At 35.1% G+C, this 19,973-nt stretch overlaps 3 protein-coding genes across 5 annotated transcripts; 2 read left to right on the plus strand and 1 right to left on the minus strand.

Moving 5' to 3' along the window:
- The first annotated feature begins 764 nt into the window (after positions 1-764).
- Positions 765-6,242, plus strand: LOC133697239 (arginyl-tRNA--protein transferase 2-like). The gene is made up of 6 exons (XM_062119681.1): positions 765-1,106; positions 1,654-1,692; positions 1,825-1,975; positions 2,388-3,497; positions 4,779-5,109; positions 5,893-6,242. Exons 1-6 carry the CDS (start codon positions 956-958, stop codon positions 6,001-6,003), a joined length of 1,893 nt encoding a protein of 630 aa, XP_061975665.1. The 5' UTR covers positions 765-955; the 3' UTR covers positions 6,004-6,242.
- Positions 6,243-8,903: 2,661 nt separating this feature from the next.
- Positions 8,904-12,295, minus strand: LOC133697878 (protein yippee-like). 2 transcript variants are annotated; one of them, XM_062120690.1, is made up of 6 exons: positions 12,138-12,295; positions 11,870-11,995; positions 10,298-10,341; positions 9,507-9,615; positions 9,365-9,420; positions 8,904-9,275 (listed from the first exon to the last, which is right to left on the minus strand). In XM_062120690.1, the coding sequence occupies exons 2-6, from the start codon at positions 11,963-11,965 to the stop codon at positions 9,188-9,190; spliced, it is 393 nt and encodes a 130-aa protein (XP_061976674.1). In that variant the 5' UTR covers positions 11,966-11,995; positions 12,138-12,295; the 3' UTR covers positions 8,904-9,187. The 2 variants fall into 2 exon arrangements, with proteins under 2 accessions (XP_061976674.1, XP_061976675.1); XM_062120691.1 differs by lacking the exon at positions 12,138-12,295 and having other exon boundaries at positions 11,870-12,098.
- A 3,730-nt stretch (positions 12,296-16,025) lies between these two features.
- Positions 16,026-19,309, plus strand: LOC133697766 (high mobility group B protein 1-like). Of its 2 annotated transcripts, none has more exons than XM_062120526.1 (8): positions 16,026-16,181; positions 16,741-16,813; positions 16,983-17,111; positions 17,200-17,257; positions 17,367-17,411; positions 17,892-17,972; positions 18,059-18,160; positions 18,952-19,309. In XM_062120526.1, the coding sequence occupies exons 2-8, from the start codon at positions 16,743-16,745 to the stop codon at positions 18,994-18,996; spliced, it is 531 nt and encodes a 176-aa protein (XP_061976510.1). In that variant the 5' UTR covers positions 16,026-16,181; positions 16,741-16,742; the 3' UTR covers positions 18,997-19,309. The 2 variants fall into 2 exon arrangements, with proteins under 2 accessions (XP_061976510.1, XP_061976511.1); XM_062120527.1 differs by lacking the exon at positions 16,026-16,181 and adding an exon at positions 16,192-16,243.
- Positions 19,310-19,973: the final 664 nt, after the last annotated feature.

Raw genomic sequence — 19,973 nt, forward strand, 5'->3', positions numbered from 1 at the left:
TGTTGTAACACAAGGGGGTTGCTTGCAAGGAATGATGAATATAGAAAAAATTGAAGAGAGGGGGAGATGGATACTAATTGTTTTACTAACAAAATCTATTTACAGGTGTTAACTAAGTGTACATTAAGTGTTTAAGGGTGATAATATTTTTTTTTAAATATTTTTTATTTAAAAATATATAAAATAATATATTTTTTTATTTTTAAAATATTAAATTTAATATTAAAATATCAAAATGATCTAAATAATAAAAAAATAAATTAATATTTTTGACATTTTACCTAGATATATTCTTATTTATTTTTTCATTTCAAAAACGCTTTTAAAAAAATTAAAAATTTTTAATTTTTTTTATTTCAAATTATTTTAATGTACTGATATCAAAAATAATTTTTAAAACATAAAAAATATTATTTTAATATATATTTAAATAAAATATATTTTACAAAACAACTACATCCATATTTTAAATCAAATCGGTCTCTAACTAATAAAATAAATAACTCATTCTTCACTTCCTATCCCCTAACAAACATACACATCCTTGATCTCATTTTACAAGTGAAAAAGCTGGGAAAAAAAAAGAAAAAGGAAAAGTAAAAACATGGAGGTGTGATCGAATAAGAAGTAAAAATCAGATGCCACTCGGGATTATTCTCAGAATATCTGACCGTGAAAGACAAGTTAGGTAGCCAAAATATATAAAATTTCAAAAACAAAGGGACCAAAAAACAAACTATACAAGTTGGATATCAAAGTTGCTGCATTGACGTGTCCCTTCTTTCACTTCTGTATTCGTTTATTTATCCCCGGAAAAAAACAAAAAACAAAAACCCAGTAAAAAGGGAAGAATCTTTGAGAATTGAAATCGACGAAGAAAAAGATATACATGATCGAGCTAGAGAGATAAACGTGGTCGTTTCAGAGTTGCTGGCCGTGAAATTGGCAAGGGAGAATGGCAGGGAAGACAAGGAAAAGCGAAGCGAGCACTAGCAGTAGCAGCGGTGATAATAACAATCGTGGAGAAACCGTCGTTTCTGACTGTGGCCGCCGTAAAAGCTCCTGTGGTTATTGCAAATCCACTTCTCGCACTAGCGTCTCTCACGGTGTGTGCTTTCTTTCTTCTTCTTTTTTCAATCAATCGATCGGCGAATTATTGATTCTCTTGCATTGCCTGGATTCTAATTTTCATTATTATTGTGATTAATTCAGGTTGTTTTCATATTTTTAATCTTTTTCTGGATATAGTTAATCAACTAATTCGTTGATCAATGTTTCTGTTTTGCTTTACAGCTGAGCAAAATACTAGCTCAGTTCAGATTACAGCGACGAGGAGGTCAAACTTGGAACTAGAAAGGACTGTTTGTTAACTAATTTAGGCTTATGGTTAAAAGTTGTGATTTGCTATATTCTTTTGCGTGTGGGGAAAAAGAGAGGCTACATTACGCAGAATTATGGATTTCTGTTTTGAATTCGTGTAATGATAGCTCTAATTCGTATTTATAAAAGTGACAAATGGATTTGCTATATGTATATAAACCAGAGCAGTTCCATGTTTAATTTATTATTATTATTTTTACTTTTTGCATCTGAATATAATTGATGGAAAATCAAACTTACAATTTTCTTCCTGTATTTTCCATATTGTTGTAGGTTTGTGGGCACACAGCATAACGGTTGATGACTACCAAGGTTAGTAAGATACGCTTCTTTCTAGTTTCTCTCATTATTCATAGTATTTTGTTTTTCAACGTGATAACTATTAAATTTAATGGTGGTAGCTTTATTTCATTTGCCTCTTTTAATCCAATGCTTCCTTGACAGACCTTCTTGACAGGGGATGGAGAAGATCTGGTTCTTTCCTTTACAAACCTGAGATGGAAAAAACCTGTTGCCCGTCTTATACCATCCGTCTGAGGGCAAGTGATTTTGTTCCGTCAAAGGAGCAACAGCGAGTGTCTAAAAGAATGCAGAGGTATGCCTTCTATGTCTTAATTCAGCTATGGATATCCTCAGTTTGTTATTGAACAATCTTTTCTTCGTACAAGAGATGAAAAATAGACTTTCAATTTGTCAGTTAGGTTGAAGACAATTTCACTGTCAATATTAAAAGCTGTTAAGAAATTTGAGCAAATCATTCTCCAGAGTCCAGAGTAATGGTTGTCCACAGAAAGCATCAGGTTTATGATGCCCTTCGTTAGAGTTACTGATCTAGTGGATTTCCAAAGTTGCTAGGTGTTGAGATTTTTTGAAATGGCTTATAAAGATCGACCTTTTCATAGGCTTTAATCTGTTTGTATGATATCCCCAGGTTAAATTATGTTTAAAGTACTTTTGGTTCATAAATCTTAGTTCCATATTGAGTAGTAACAATGCTATGTGCCTAGGTTTGTGGATGGTACATTGGAAGTGAAAAAATCAGTGGAAGCTACGAAGCACCCTTGTATTTCTGCTAGTGCCTGTAGTGAAGCTTCAAGCTCAGGGACAAAGAAATCCTTGTCCAACAAAAACAAGGAGAAAAATGTGGGAGATCACATTACTAATTATTTGTCAGAACAAGTTGACAATGTGATTCGGACATGCAGTGAAAGTGGGCAATTTCCTTGCAGTGTTCAATTACCAAAAGCTTCTGTAAAAAAGGTTTCACAAGCCAAAAGAAAACTACTGGTGGAAGGAGCAGAAGATCTCATGTACTCTAGCAACATTGCATTTCAAATTGCAGCTACTATAAGGCAGGCACGATCAATTGCTAAGGATGCAAGTCGAAGTGCAGAAGATAACCCTCTGTCTCCGAAAATTATTGCTGAAAAACTGGCTGCTTCTTTAGATCAATTAGCAAACACTAATGGTCTGGCAATTAGAGCTTGTAATGGGCACATTAATTTTTATACTGCAACAACTCAAGTTTCTTCCAATGAAGATAGCCATATTGCTTTGGGTGCCCAAGAATCTGCAACAGAGAGGAAAGACTTCTCTTTGAGGAAGAGCTCTGTGCATCCCCAGGGAAAAAGACGGAGGCTTGAGATCCGTTTGAAAAGGTCCAGCTTCGATCCGGAGGAGTTTGCATTGTATAGACGATATCAGATAAATGTGCATAATGATACTCTGGATCTTGTCTCTGAAAGCTCATATAGAAGGTTTCTGGTCGATACTCCCTTGGTACCTGTCCAACCAACTGGTGATGGCAGAGTCCCCCTTTGTGGTTTTGGTTCCTTTCATCAGCAATATGTAATTGATGGCCGGCTAGTTGCTGTTGGGGTAATAGATATCCTTCCTAAATGTTTGTCAAGTAAATATTTGTTTTGGGATCCAGATTTTGCCTTTCTTTCACTAGGCAAGTATTCAGCCTTGCAAGAAATAGGTTGGGTGAAAGAGAATGAAGTGCTCTGTCCCAGTCTTCAGTATTATTATCTTGGCTATTATATTCATTCCTGCAGTAAGATGAGATATAAAGCAGCATATTGCCCATCTGAACTTCTCTGTCCCCTTCGTTACCAGTAAGTCTCTCCCCTGAATCTAAAAACTACTGTCACTGTTATTTGGACTTGGATTCCAGAATATAGCGATTCCTTTTAGTGCGATGATATCAGATCTCTTAATCTAAATCGATATCCTTTACTTTATGCACTGAGTTTTTTTTTGGTATCCACATGTGTTGCATATCTTTGAGCATTAAGGTTCAATAGTTTCCTAAAGTCATCATTTAAGAACATTTTTCATAATATTTGTTTTGACATCAACTGAAACTCATTGCTTTTTAACAAGGATGCTTGTTCCGTGGTCTGAGAAGTTGTTGTATTATGGTAAATTTTAAGCTTTCAAATAAGCGAGGGCACCCGATTTATCTCCTATCATTTATGATCTAGAACCTGTTCATAAAAAGAATCTCCTGGGCTGCCTGGGAACATGCGTGAAAATGGTTCATATCAGAGAAAGAAAGAAAAGTTAGATAGCCAAAAAGATTGTTGACAAATTATACACAATATTTTCGAGCTCAACAAATTCAGTCCATTTTGTTGAGTTCCACATGTGAGTGAGGTCACATCGCCTAGGAATAAGAAATTTAAGGTGCATATATATAAGATGAACCCAAAACCCATTATTCTTGGCCTTTGAGTTAAAAGTGGTGTCAACCTTGTGTATAAAACCTCACTCATGCATGCCCAGACACAGGGCCAAGTGATGGCCCAGTGTAGATCTCCCTTACTAGTGGTATCAGAGTTGATGGTTCAATTGGGACAAGTGTGGCGTGGTTAGTTGAGCTCCCATTGTTGTCATCCGATGTTGAGCAAGTGTGCACTCCCATGGTTTCCTCCACCTTACATGGTTGAGTAAGAAATTAGCGACACCACACTTGGATTGTGAAGATGCTTCCATGGGAAGAGTAGTGTTTGATGTGGAAGAGAGACTCACATGTGAGGGGGAGAGTTGTTGAGTTCCACGTGTGAATGAGGAATTCCACATCGGTTAGGAATAAGAAGTTTGAGGTGCTTATTTATAAGAAGGCTTTTGGCCTAAAGTGGTGTTCAACCTTATGTGTGCATGCATGCGGGCCTAGGTATGTCCAAGTAACTCCCCAGTGCAGATCTCCCCAATACATCTATGGGTGTTCAACTCATATACTACGCTTAAACTGCAAGTTTCTGTTGCATTTATGAGGCTAGACTTTTGGTTTCCTGCATTTCTATCCTTTAAATATATATTTGTCTTACATTATAGAACTGGATTGTTAGTCTGCCGGTTATTCTTGGTCTGATGAGCTGATATCTTATATCCAGGTGGGTTCCATTTGATATAGCCCAACCTTTGCTTGATAGAAAGCCATATGTTGTCTTGTCAGATTTTGTGCTATTACAAAATGGAGAGTCATCACAACCTCTTGTCCCTGAGAATGTGATGGAAGTACAGGGTGATGAGAACCACAATGAAGACTCTAATGATGTTCTGATAGATGGTGGTGATGATGAGGAGGATGATGATGATGATGAATTTGAAAGCGATGATGATGATTCAGGTCCAGATAGCTTTGGTCAGACATCAGTTGAAATAGAAAATGGTAATGTCAGTGACATTTTAATTGGGTTCAAGGGATCTAGATTGAGATACAAGGTATGTAATTTAATTCTCTTTATGATTTAAGATCTGGAACATAACTCTTAAATTTGGGAATGGTTTTATGGCGTAATCTGTATGTGCTAGCTCACTTTTTATTTGAAGCTTTATCCCCGTCACTGTTATGCAGAGAAATAAAATTAGCATGACCTGACATTTTCTTTTTATTTTTAAATCTCAGTACCATTTCCAATATTCCTCTTGTATGGGTGCGACTCAAATACTATTTCATCAAATTGTCAATGTGATAGACTATAAGATGCCTTTGTTAACAAATTTGCTCTTCAAAAGATATGTGTTTTATTAAACAAGTAATTGATGCATCAGTTGTCTGATACAATATTCCTATTTCATTCGTAAAGATAATTTTGAATCAATGCTATTTAAGACACTTCTTGGGTCCTTTGATTGTAGCTGCAAATGATATAGATAACTAAAATAGAATGAATTCGAGAGGGCATAGACAAGTTTATTCACTTTTTTATTAGATGATGGTGTTCTTTCCTTAGTTTCAGTTATGCCAATTTAGAATGGAAAACTTTCACAATTAAGTCATAAATCCGAGCTGTATTTAGTTGTGGAGTGGATGATTAGGATTCTTACATCAACTTGACAAAAGATAACAGAATAAATGTTGCCATGTCCTGCAATTAGGGTGATGCTTTAAAAATTAACCTGAATGAGGGGGGTATGTTGATTAAGTTGAACAAGCAGTTTGGGATATTATTCTTTAAAATTGGTGTTTCATTTTAAGCCATTTTCATGTGATAATTCTTGCAGGATCTACAACCAGCTATTGGCCCTGGAGAGAGATTGGAGTCCCAGTTGCGTAGATATAAGAGGGTTGTGGGTGAAAAGCTGGCAGAACGAATGGTCTATTCACTTGGATGATTCTGTTCTTCCACTAGGGATTTGTTGCATCTCATCACAATGAGAGATGGATATCTTACTGCGAGAGCTGGGTTCAGCATGATGACCACCTCCCCCCCCCAGATCATTATTCCGTGGTTTAAATGACTGTCTTGTGTTCTCCGGCAGTATAGTCCTTGTGGTGAATGAAAGGTTTGTGATATTTATTTGCCTTAAATAATGAGAAACGCTGCAATAAATGGAGGGTTTTGTTTTTTCAAGACTCTCTCTCTCTCTCTCTCTCTCTCTCTCTCTCTCTCTCTCACAATTCAGTTCTTTCCCTCTGCACTGCCCCACTTTGCTCTGCCAATGTCAGGAGATGAACCCCTTCTAGTTCTCTTCCGAGGGGGATTATCATCATAGCATTTTGTCGAACTAAAAAAAATAAAATAACAGCACTCAATCCCACATGACATAAGTTGGCACAGGTTTCTTTGTTTTTTTTTTGGACAAGGAAATATGTCGGGTTTTAATTCTTCGATCTTCTACATATTGTTAGGTATTAACAAAAGCTAATTGTGCATTGGAAAACGATGTGTACATAGATCTATTTGTGCTTTTTACTAAAAAATATAATAACGTCATTGTCCTTCCCAAAAAATCAAATGCTTGTTATGGATATTTATGTCTTTTTTTAGGAATTTTTAGTCAGTTAAAAAATTAACCGAGGTATATATGTTTTTTTTCTCTAATTTTAAAATTTTAAAATTCATATTTTCTAAAATGATAATTTTACTCTTTAAATAAAAAAAATTAAAACATGCGATTATGGGTTTTTTTCTTTCTTTCACATTGGTTTTTTGTTGTTACCAATGCAATTTGGTTTTTTTTTTTTATATATATTTTTACATACTTTAATGAGGAGTAAGAGCGTATAATGCACTCACACTCGTATATATGTGAGAGGTTTGTGTATTTTTTAACTTGTATACGTGTGAGAGAGGTTTGCGTATTTTGAACATTTTGAACCGTGCATACAACACTTCTTAGTAACCAAAAATATTTTTTTGTTGTGTTGTATGAAGCATCATGTCCTCCTCTTGTTATTGTGATGCAGGTCGGAATTAGTGAGGTGGTTCGTTACTAGTGGATTTTTTTTTTTAAAAAAAAATTATAACTTGATTTTATTTGTTGTTGTTATTTCAACTTCAATTCTTGTTTTTTTTTTCTAAGTGTTATTCTTGGTTTTTTTATAATTATTTTTTAATTTTATTATTCAATTTCAATATGTCATATATTATTATTTTTAATTCGGTCTTTATTTTTTTTATTTTGTTTTTTCAAGCTTTTTATTGAATTAAATTTTCTTTTTAATTTCACCATTCAATAAAAAAAATTATTTTTATTTTTTATTTCAATTTTGATCATATTTTTTATATTTATTTTTTTGCTAAATTGATTTTTTTTCAACCTCACCATTCAATCAAATGTTAGATTTATTTTGTATTTTAATTTTGAACTTCATTCTTTTAATTGCTATTTTTATTTTAAATTCTTTTCTACAATTCAAATTCTTTTTTTAATTTCATATTTTAACATTTGATTATTAGGAATTGAGTTTCATGGTTTTTCTAAATAGGATACTTTCGGTCAAATGAGCCGAGTCATGAGTTGGAAAAATTAATGTAGGCTGATATTGGTTTTTATATATATAAAAAAATTAGCTTTGTGATTTTCAATAATTTTTTTTCTATAAGATTATCTCAATCTCATGGCTTGGACCATGAATTTGGTGGGATAAATTAAGTTGGCTCGACTTTGATTATCAGAGTTACAAGTTTGTCATGCTAACTCGAGTTGACTTGAACTGATTTTTTTAGGTCTTTTTTTTACCAAATTATGTCCTTTCATGTTTAATGTACTAGAAATTGAGCTACATTGTTTATTCTTGATTATTTTTTTTAAAATGTAATCGATATGTTGTTATTGTTTTTTTTTATATTCTAATTAAAATAAAATTAACTTATTTGATTTAGTCAGATCTATGACCCGAGTCACAAATTTTTTCTTCTTCTTTAAAACGTGTTTGCAACAACTGAATATCATTTGTTATAAAAAAAAATACAAGCATGTAGTGTACCACATGTCCACTAGTCATAACTAACCATATTATAAAGTTTCATTGTGATTTTTGTTTTTTTGTATAAGGTTATCTCGATTCTATGATTTGGATTGCGAGTTTGTACAATTTTTATAATTTTTATCATGATAACTTGGGGAATCAAATTGATATTTTTAGGTTTTTTTTTACTCATTCCATCCTTTCATATTTAGAGTCAATTTTTAATTTTTTTTTGCTAATTTTTTTAAAATGTTTTCAAATTGTTTTGATGTGCTGATCTCAAAAATAATTTAAAAAAATACAAAAAAAATTATTTTAATATATTTTTAAATGAAAAACACTTTAAACCACAATCGTTACCACAATTCTAAACATGCCCTTTAATAAGTTAGAAATTAAGTTACATCACTTTTTTTTAATATAATCCATCTGCTGTCATTATTTTTTTTAGTATAATTAAAATAAAACTATTTTATTTTATTCTATCAAGTAATTTTTTATATATATATAATTCATGTTTGTTTTTGCATTTTAAAAGTTCTTTTGAAAAAATTTAATTTTTTTATTTTTTTATTTACTTTAAATTAATTTTTTTTTAGTATTTTTAAATTATTTTAATGTACTGATATTAAAAATAAAAAGTATTTTAAAAATTAACCATAGGAGGCATTCGCAATTCATATCTAACCACATAAGTTGCAATGTGCTAAGGACAGCTGCGAGACATTCAATTGTTTTTTTTACCGGACCCCTTCGATTAATTTATTATCACAGATAGTGTACCTGGCCAACAAACACGGAAAAAAGAAGAAGAGCAAAGGAAAGAAGAAGACAACATCTTGCTTATGCAATGAACAATCACAGGGTTGATTTATACCAGCAAATCACCCTTGTAATTGCAATAAGAGATTCAACAACTGTCACGCACATGAACTGGCATATGAAACTGGGAATGGATTCATCAGAATCAACATTCCAAATTTGGAATCAATTATTGAAAGCTAGTTGAAAGAGCTGTCCAAATGATGGTTTCAGTTTTTCATAGCTAAACCAGGAACATCAGAAGAGAGAAGTATGTACAACTCGAAACGACAAGATGGATAATCAAACATCATCTGCATCGCTTCCACCAATGTGGTGGTGTTCATGATTCACCCAATAATGGCTTCCGTCAGGACCAGACACCTTAAACCTGCTCAACAACAAATCAACGAAACCTTAATTTACAGGATCATTTCAATCCAGAATCATAACTTTCTCCTACTATAGTTTTCTACTAACCGCTCAAGGACAGATTTTCCTTCCTTGTACTTCTGGCTCTTTTCATGTGCAGTCTCCTGAAAGAAACCGTCCAAATAAATAGTCACAACAAGAAACATTCAAAAACATTGGATTCTTTTCAAATCTTTGCCATCTATCTTACATATTTCCAGCCCACAATTGATCCACACCCGACACAGAAAATGTCAGCAACAGTATGCAGCCCGGTAATCATGATTCTCTCTTCCTTCTCTCCCACAAAGACGTTCACTCTGCCATTCAAAGTAAGATGATTTATATATGAAAGGTAAAAAAGTGAGAATATATAATGTCTTCTGACTCATTGTAGCAAGAAACAATCATTCTGAGGATGCTCTGAAGATCATCCATAATCAATCTAGTTCACCATTCAGCAAACTCAAATGATTAAACATGATACCTGCAGGCAGCCCATCATGACATACATCTCTCTTGCTCTGTTCAGTGATACTCAGAATATAATAGCATATTGATAACAAACAGTTTGATGCCTGATGCGTGATTATGATTCACTTCTCAGTTGATAAACATGCATTTGAATGCAAATTTTAGATTAATTTCTAAGTTGTTTAGCATAGCCCGCCTAGACTAAAGATGCCATCTAGTATTTTACCATTTAAGTTTGCCATGATCTTAGCTCTCCACTCCCCTTCCACCCCGCCCCCATTAGAAGCCCATGCTCTGCCAAGCGCATATCTACCAACAGAGGACCAGATGGGCCACATATATATCAAAACCTAGTTCAGATGTTACCTTCAAACAGCATCACTCACAAAGACAAATAAGGCACTTGTACAATATGTTCAAACAGCGTCTTGTGGTTTTGGCAAAATTTAAGGTTGGTCCAACATGGAATTAGCTCCAGATTTAACATGTATAAAAGGTGCCCCAATCCCAAAATCAAGAAAAACTTACACCTTCTTGAAGAGATAAGCTTTCCCATGCCTGGAGTGGAAAGACTGAATAAAAGAGCAGAGGCAAAACATGCAGTCAGAACATTTGCGTCCCATGAAAACTACAAACGACATTTGGACAGAATGAAAAAAATGACAGGAAAATGCAGCCCAAAATGCTGAGTTATCTTCAAGAAATATGTAAAGCATATTACTATCCAAACTTCATCTTGACATTTAAGAAACCATTGAAAACTGCTATATGTGATCTCACTTAAGGGCTTACCTACAGTCATATTATAATCCTTGAGACAACTTATAGACATGCAAATATACAGTGTTAGTGTACGTGTGCAGAATGACGATATCTGAGTCCAAAGGTAGTGGTACAGTAATAACCTTGATGACACAGACCACATGAGCTACTTGATCGATCAAAGCATCCACAAATCAGTCACTTTTTATGGACAAGGATGCCCTCCCAAGTTTACATGCTACATGAGAACATCATTCATGAAACTTATAGGATGTTCCTTCTGCAAATGGCTTGGAGAGATAACCTCGCCATTTACTAAAAATGTTTTTAATACACATAATATGCCATCCAAGCATGAAGTTGCCAAACTCCACACATGGCTGGTTACTTCATAGCAGTACGGTTTTAAGCCAAGCAGAGAAATAGTTAGAACCGTTTATAAACAAAATGGAATATATACCATTTCAGTTGTATGCCTTATAAATTTTCTCAATACCTAAGAGGATATAACATCTAAGCAGCTAGACGTTTAGTGAAGCTCAAATATCAGGAAGAGGAAAAAAACACTTTAAGAAACAAATTCAATCACAAACCAGAACAACAAAAAAATCATTGAGAATGCCTGCAATATATAATCATCACAGAGTGCAAAACAAAAAGATATGCATACACCCACCACATTAGGAAACAATTTCAATGACAAACCAAAAACAACTGTGAAACGAATTATATTTGCCATAAATAGATCACACAAAAGTGAAATTCTCTTAAAATCCAGATACGGCATCAAGTGCAGAAATCTAAATGGCGCAAGAAGTGAAGCATTACCAAGCTTCCAAAACAACGTATAGTCACAGCCTAGCCCACTTAAGATCCTAAATAGTACAGTTTGGTGCTTATTTGACAGTTTTAAAAATCGAAAGGTAAGGATTTCTCCACTTGCAGCATCATCTACTCCTCATTTATCAAGTTGAGGCAAAAGGAGTTCACCGATTAAGCATCAGTTTGATCAATAAACTCAAATGCACCAATACTGCTTAATAATCTTTAAATTTTTTTAATACATTCCTGATGGATGGAAAATTGGATGTCAATAAAATGACCAATCCAAAACCTCCTCATTTAATCCAACCCATTCTTCATGTCTAACAAACAAACAAAACCTCTTACGATAAGATGAATTAGGATCATCATAACTTCAGCACAGGCGATCATCAAAGAAGCACCCATAATTCTCACAACAACAAATCAAATTCACGAAAACCCAGATAAAAATTCCACGAAATAATCACGAAACAGATAGAATTCAAGCAGTGAAAGGTAAAAAAAAGAAGCTACCTTTGAAACAATATCATCATAAAGAGCAAGATGAGTCCTGCAGTGCTTGCAACTATAGATCCTCCCTTCAAGACTCTCTACAAACAGCCTGCCCATGTCCTCACAAACAGATCCTTCAACAAAAATCTTTAGATTTATTGGGTCAGTTGAGAGAATTCAAAATCTAGATTGAGAGTAGAAGAAGACTTTTTTTTCCTTAATAGAGAAAACAAAAGAAGACAGAATCGTTAATATTAATGTTTCGAGTTTGATAGATTGGATTGGCTACCTCTTTCAGTGTTTGCTTCGAAATAGAGTTGTTGTTATTGCATGCTATATAAGAAACGTAGACCGGTAGGAGAGGAGAGGAGAAGCCATCCACCGTTATATTACCCTTTTCTGCTAAAAGTGGAAAGCTGACAAGACGTGTATTCTACGGTTCTTTTCCTTTTTTAAAACAAATACTGCAAATGCTTAATTATTTTATTTATTTATTTTATTTATTGTGATTCATTAACTATCGGTAGATATTAAATTGGAAAGAAATACTTGAATAAAACTCTAGCTAATTTATAGTTAAGTACATTTCCAGTTCTCCGAATATTAATCAGATGACTGGGATCGATGTACTTTAAAAGACTTCCACGTGGATAACGCTAATATTGGTTAATATATATATATATATATATATATATATATATATATATATATATATAATTTCTCGTTTTTCATTGATTTGTTTTCTTAAAAAAAAAACCTATTAAAATTAAAATAACATAAACCTGAAAAAAAAAAACTTAACAAGAACGAGCTTCCAACAAGTGGTATTTAAGATTGTTTAAATCGGAATAAAATCAACAGCACACAGTTCACTTAAAAAAACTTAATTTAAACTTAGTTTGTAACAAGCAGTTAATTAAATGCCGGCCTTTCATTTCATATATCATGACAGAGCTAATTAGGCTTATCTCAATCAATTTTGGTTTTTATCTCGAGCTAAAAAGAGCCTTTTCCAGGTGCTCGCCGCTAGGAAAGTTTTTTTGTTAAAAAGAATGGTCTGGGAGCCAAAATCTTCACTTGAGTTTTGAATACGTGCGGATAAAAACTGCTAGCCGCTAGGGAGTCCAGGCCAGGCCTATCTCAAAAAGCTAGCCCGCCCCGGGCCCTTAAATGCGGTCTCGCTTGCCCAGTTTGGACACGAACAAGTCAAACACTGGATTCGGTTGCTTGTACGATCTAAACTAAGCTGAACCTCCGAATCTGGGAGAAGAAATAAACAAAATTCTTAACCCTTATCATGAACAGACCAACTCATCATTTTAAGAGAGATCTCAGATGATAAATGCAAATGGAATTTATAGTGAGACCAGCTCATGAAATCATACTCTCCCGTACCAGACTTAGCATTTCAAATATTCCATCAACCACAACAGAAAATGGTCAGCAGCGAGGTCTATTGATTTGTTGTGGTACTGTGCAGCAGCAGCGAAACGATGATTAGTAATTACCAGGCACTAACCATTACAAAGGATCGCCAAGTACGTAACAGTGTTACACGAAACATAAAACTTATCATTATTCCTCTTCTTTTTCGAGCAACGAAACATGAATTTGTAGCATGTCCAAGTAGGATTCGAAAAGGAACAGTGTCTCATTAACTGTGATGAATTATAGAGATCAATTGTTAATTGAAGGCAGCCACGAAGCTGATGGAACGAGGTCGTATAGAACTATAGAGATCAATTGCTAAATATAATATTGTATAGCTGATGGGATCTTTTACGTTTAGAGCAGCTTGAACGCCAAATATAATACTGACGGCCACACCATAGCTAGCCTAGCATGCTTAATCTCTGCCAGTTGAAGGTTCTTTCTTCTCAGGATCAGATGGCAAGCCAAGAGGATCAAAGTAGCCACCAGGATATAGCCTTTTCTCTGGGTCAAGTTCGGCATTCCTTTGGAACTCAATGCACTCAATTACTATCACCTCAATCCATATCAATGCGGTGAAGGAGAAAGGAAGTGGCTGGCCAAGGTACAATGACCCCTCAATTAATCTGTTTAATGAATTATTATATAGTTACTGACACTATTGTAGTCAACGTCAGTAAACTGTTGTTATCATCATCAATACTGTCATTTTTTTTTCGCTTGGATAGCTAGAAGACACGAATAAGAAGAAAATTAGTTTTTGTTGTTGTTTCTTCTCGGGCAACCTCCTCTCACGTTTCGAAGAGAGCAGACCAATCTCAAAATCTCTTTTTTTTCTTATGAAGAATTTGATGGTTTAAGTTTGACGAGAGAAAAAAAAATATTAATTAATAAAATATACTAAAACTATATATATTTAACTTCAATTTAATAATTTAAATATGATAAACATACGTAATCAAACAAGAAAAAAAAACATGATAGCATCTAAATACATTATATATTTGATGATGTTACAAAATTCAAAATACTTTGAAATATGGTTTTTTATGATTGAATTATGGTTTAATCAAGTGTTTATTTAATTAAATTCACTTGATATTTTAAAATTTAAAATGCTTAGAAATATAATTTTTCAGATTATGAGTTAATTCTTTCAATTAAATTCACTCTCCGGGAGAATGATCTCTTGATATCTTTTTTTATATATATAAAAGTCTTATTTGAAAGGATTTGAGAATTGTCATATATTTAAGTTAGTATCTAATTGTATGTATTTTTGTTGCGTTTTGTCATGGAACAGCCGCGAGATCCTCGAGAGTAACGGCACAGGAGCATCCAGCATCAACTACTTTCCACGGATAAGTTTGAATTCTCTAAACCTCCGCAGCTCAAAAACCTCAGCGTATGGCTGATGATGGTGCATGGTTTAAAAAAAACTCCCATATTTATCCTAAGTGTGTTTTCTTAAAAAAATCCCATATTTTTTTTTTATCCCGGGCCCAGATGGCTAGACTCGGCCTGCTCAAATGCTCTCTCATCCTCCCATATTTATCCTCCCCTTATCACTAGGGGTCCCAAGAAAAGAGGACATGGCAACAGCATGGATGGGTGCAGCAAGGAGAGGGTCCCAATGGAAGTGTCCCTGTCCTTATAATGGATTATTTGTTTTTGAAATTAAATTACAGCGAAGTTTTCTGTCATATGACGAGTGTGAACAAGAATTGATGGGCCTCTTCTAGGGGGTGATGCTGGATGGTTGAAAATCGTTGCTGGCTTCGACAACATTACTCGAAGCTAGCTATTGGGATAAATTGGAATAAAATTTAAGGTGGCGTCCTCCCACACTGCGCGCAGTTTTATGAGGTGACCTAGCTAGGTGAACTTCATCTTTATGCACTTAATTCGATTTTGAATTCAAAAAAATCCGTTAAATATCCAACAACCCATTGAACCACACACACACACACACACACACACACACACATATATATATATCATGCAATCACAATAACGAAGCCCGCCTCCTCTTTTTAACCAGAAGTCTTTTCTGGCTTGAATGGATTCTGTAATTGTAAGAGTTGATATACTGAGGGGCGAGCCAAGGAGGTTGAAGGGGCCGTGACCTAGGATTGGAAGATTGAAAAAGCTCCCGCTTTTTATATGCTCTTCATAAAAGTTCCTCGCTTTTTTATATAACCATTCCCTAAAAAGCGAACAAGCTTGTACATTTTAGTTTTTTTAATATCTATTTATTTTTCTTGTATGCATGGAATTATCATCAAAAGTATAAATACACATGGAATCTAAAAAAAGATGAATAAGTTCCCAGCTCATCATTAGATATATTAATATAGCATTAATCATTGGGTGTATTTCAAAACAAAAGTGCCCGTGAACGGCCTGATGGGAAAATGGAAAAAGTTTCAAGACCTCCAAGTTCTTCACTGCCTCAAATGGAAGCAGGCCACAAGGCCCATAACTCACTCCCAATGAGCATAAGACAGACAAATACCGGAGAGCTATTCTTACCTGATAGACACCACAAATAAATAAATAAATAAATAAACAAAACCTGAAGTAGATTTTTGTTGTGATGAACAAACCTGAAAGTAGATTCTACTGTTCAAAACTCTGACTCGGAGACTAGACATCACCTTAACCAATCAAAACCCAATAAGCGAGCCACTTCGGATCCTCCCCTGGAACTGGATCATAGCCCGAAAACATTTTAGTCATTTTCAAGTTCTGTCAGAAAGTTTCCACGTGTTCACTCATTGGTCCTCGGTACAAATATCTTCTTGGCATCTCTCTCCTTACTTTTTAGGACTGTTTTTCTGGCTCTGCTTTTGTTATTCGTACTCCTTTGTTGTCGTTCGTTTCTCTTCCACTAATTAAAGAGGTATGCGTTCCTCTCTAGCTTGTTCTTAGTTTCTTTTTTTTTTTGTTTGAACAACAGTTCTGGTATAATTTCTGATTCTGGTTCATTAGTTGTTGATTGGTTTTTTATTCAGTTTTTCGTTTCCCAGATGAGTTTTTTTTCCTTTCATGATCATTTAAAGTATTGATTTTTGCTAGTTGATTTTTTGTTAGCTCGTGTCTTAATTCGTGTACCGTATTATCCTTTGTGTTTTCATATGGGTGAAGAAAACAAAGCTTGGAACTTTATAGCTTATGCTTTAGTTTCCTAGAAAATGGAATTAAGCTTTGTTGGTCCTTAAATTAATATCTTAAATTTTGTAAGCATCAACCAGAAGCTTTCTTGTTGCCAAAGTGCGCATGCTTTGTTAAAACAAGTTACTTCTTTTTGGCAAAGAGAGAGAGAAAAAAGGCTTAAAATTTTTGAAACTTGATTTGAACTGTTGTAGCCGTTTTCTTAATCTGCCAACTAGGTTAGTGAGGTTTGAGTAAAGTAGAATGATTTTTAGTTAAATAATATGAATTTTAAATGTTGGTAATAGCCATGAAAATTGCCAAGGGCAAGGGGACAGCAAGGACGGAAAAGAAGGAAGTATTACTCCCGGTTGAGGACAGGTAATCTGTTTTTTTTTCCCTGAGATTTATAACTAATTCATTCCTTGCTTTCCTTAAACAACCTGATATATAAATCATGCGGCTTTTATCCGTTTTTTTCATTCATTAACTGGGTTATATGGTATGGATTCTGAGTGTGTTTTTGTGGTGTACGCATTTCTTCTTTCAGGAAGATTGGAAAGCGAAAGGCAGCTCTAAAGGCTAATGAGAGTAGCAAGAAACGAGTCAAGAAAGAAAAAATCACCAAGAAGGACCCTAACAAACCCAAAAGGCCTCCTAGTGCTTTCTTTGTTTTTCTGTAAGACACTCCTAATTTGAGATGGTTTAGTAATTATGATATCAAATTTGAAAATTACCTCATGGTTATGCAATGTAACACACTGCAGAGAAGAGTTCAGGAAGGTATACAAACAAGAGCACCCCAATGTGAAGGCTGTGTCAGCTGTAAGCAGCTCATGAACACAACGTGTTTCTTAGATCGTGAATTGTTTTTTAGTTGCTTTGATAGATTTATGTTGACTGAAATTTTGATTGCTGGATCATGTGTTTGAAGGTGGGGAAAGCCGGAGGAGAGAAGTGGAAATCCTTGTCCGCTGCAGTAAGTCCTAAAATCTTTCTTTGAATGAATTGTGCTGCCCTTGCCTGAATAGAATACTTTTACTCGAACAATCCTGTCGATTCTGTTTGTTAAGGTGCTGCATAAACCTGGCACTGTGGTTCCCACTGGAACTGGCCGTGCACCAAGCACATGTTCGATGAATCTGGAACTTTGTTAGCATGGCCACGCCAATTCCAGTGTGGTGTAGACTGCAGGGCCCCTAGATGTCAGTACTGCTAGGGCCTGAAGATTTAAAAGGGCTGAGGTGGGATTCAGATGTGCTTCCCTTGACTGATGTTGCAAGTTGGGCATGTGCACATACATACATGATTGTTTGAATTGGTCAAAATAACTAGTGTCCAAAGGGTATTTTCAGTTTTTATTAAGTTCAAATCTCTGTCTGCTGATTGCTTCCTAGCTGTACAATTGCCATGCCGATTGCATTCTTACCTGTTCCTCTATTGGACTGGGATTTGGCAGGAGAAAGCTCCATATGAAGCTAAAGCAGCAAAACGAAAATCAGACTATGAAAAGCTAATGACAGCTTACAATAAAAAACAGGTGAAATATTTTTGCATTGTTTTCTTCAGAATCAAATGGACTTGCATTATTTCCCCAGCCTCAGGACTACATTATGCTCCTCTCAGGATACGGATGATGGTGATGATGACGATAATGACGATGACAACATCGAACAATCTCACAAGTCCAAATCTGAAGTCAATGGCCAAAATGACGAGAGTGATGAGGTAATCTTTTGTCAGCCTCTGATGTCTCATACTAACTAATGTGTGGAATATTTTGCAACTCTTGCACATGCACTGGGTTTCCATCCCGGCAGTGAAGAATTTACCCACGAGTATGCTTTCCATTGGATTAGCCAGTGCCTTGAGCATGCTCACTTGCACCATAATCCAGACATCTAAATTCGTTGTTATACACCAGTTCAATCCATTGTCCAAGTTCATTGTTACTTTAGATGCCTCCTAGTCAAAGAGGCTAGACCTTTGCTCTGAGTGTTCGGTAGTGCGGCGGGGCCCAAGTCCCATTAAAATTACAAAGGTATTTTCCAGTCCAAGAGAACTAATTGTTGATTCTTTTTACACGAGAATGTTCGTGCACTGGCATTCCTGTCAACAACTGGACAAGCTAGATCGAGGACCTCATTGTTCCATGTGCTAATATTCTTTAGGCTCTTAGGATTGGATTATTCGTTTTAGATTTCCCTGAATTCGTCAAATCTTCATATGATTAGTTTCACTGAATAGAATCACAGATAGATGCTCTGAGCCCATGATAGAGCGGTTGATGATTTTGGGATGGTTTTATCTTCCTTGTTCTCATGAGTTTGGGAATTTATCTAGCTTGTTTTCAGTTCATTACTTCATTTTTTCTTTGCTCCTGCTGATAGTGACCGACATGTCCTCTCTGCTGACTATTAGTCTTCGATTTCTGATCGAATGATTGTATTTTCATTCTTTCCTACTTATCATGTTTTTCCCTAACCAGTCCTAATATAAGTTGATTTTTCCTTCTTCAGGAGGATGAGGATGACGATGGTGACGATGATGATGAAGATGACTGATCAAGTGGGCATGTGGGCTGATTAGGCTTGTGATTGATCCAGGCCAAAAATCCTAGACTTTGTAAGTGATACGTTCAGGTTATGTCATGTCTGTGGTGGTGGTTTTCTGAAACGGGCCGAAGTTTCTCTGCTCTCGGTGCTGCCAAGCAGTCATGTAAGGTTTACTCGTATATTTACCACGCGTGTATCTAACTATCTCAGTTGAATCATTAATGGATTCTGAGAACTAAATGCGTCATGCTTTTGTATGCTATCTGGGAATTCAGTAATGTTTGAAGAAGAAAAGCAATCAATAGAATTTATGTTTTGTAAATATGTGGGCTACGGGCATCACTGCTTCTGCTAGGGGTTTTCTTTTCTGGATTTCTTAAATGCAGTCCATGGTAAACAATCATATTTACCACCAGCTATAAGTACATAAATGATTTTTTTTCCTGCAATTTACTGCAACGCAAGTACCAGTTCCCTACTATCTTTGTACTTGGTAGTTTTAGGACTGATGTTGTGGCTGTCCGTGTCCTATTTGCCGAAGTATCTCAAGTGGCCAACAATGCCAGGAAAAGTAGTTCACCCGCTGTCTCCTGTGGTAACTTCTACCATTGATCCAGATCGAGCAGCTCATCTCTACAACTAATATGCAATTGCTTGACTGAATCAGAATCGAACCGCAAGCTTTGATGTGTAGGTTAAATTGCGATTGATTTGTCTCTAATCATTGCAGATAATCGGGCATTAAATTTCATAAAACTGTCTTGTTCAAAAAATGGGACAAAATGCTGCTTATTACATCTCTCTTACGTACGGGTATCAACTCTAGGACTTCTTTATAACCTCTAGTGCCTATCATGACAAGTAGGGTTTTTGCTCACTTCTGCTGCTGGTTAGGACGCGCATTGTTACAGAATTTCTTGTTTTCAAGCCGGGCAAGCTGATTGAAGCTAGAATCATATAAAGAATTTATAGCGATTTTGGTTTGA

This window comes from Populus nigra, chromosome 6, assembly GCF_951802175.1.
Source record: "Populus nigra chromosome 6, ddPopNigr1.1, whole genome shotgun sequence".
In the NCBI taxonomy this organism is placed as follows: domain Eukaryota; kingdom Viridiplantae; phylum Streptophyta; class Magnoliopsida; order Malpighiales; family Salicaceae; genus Populus; species Populus nigra.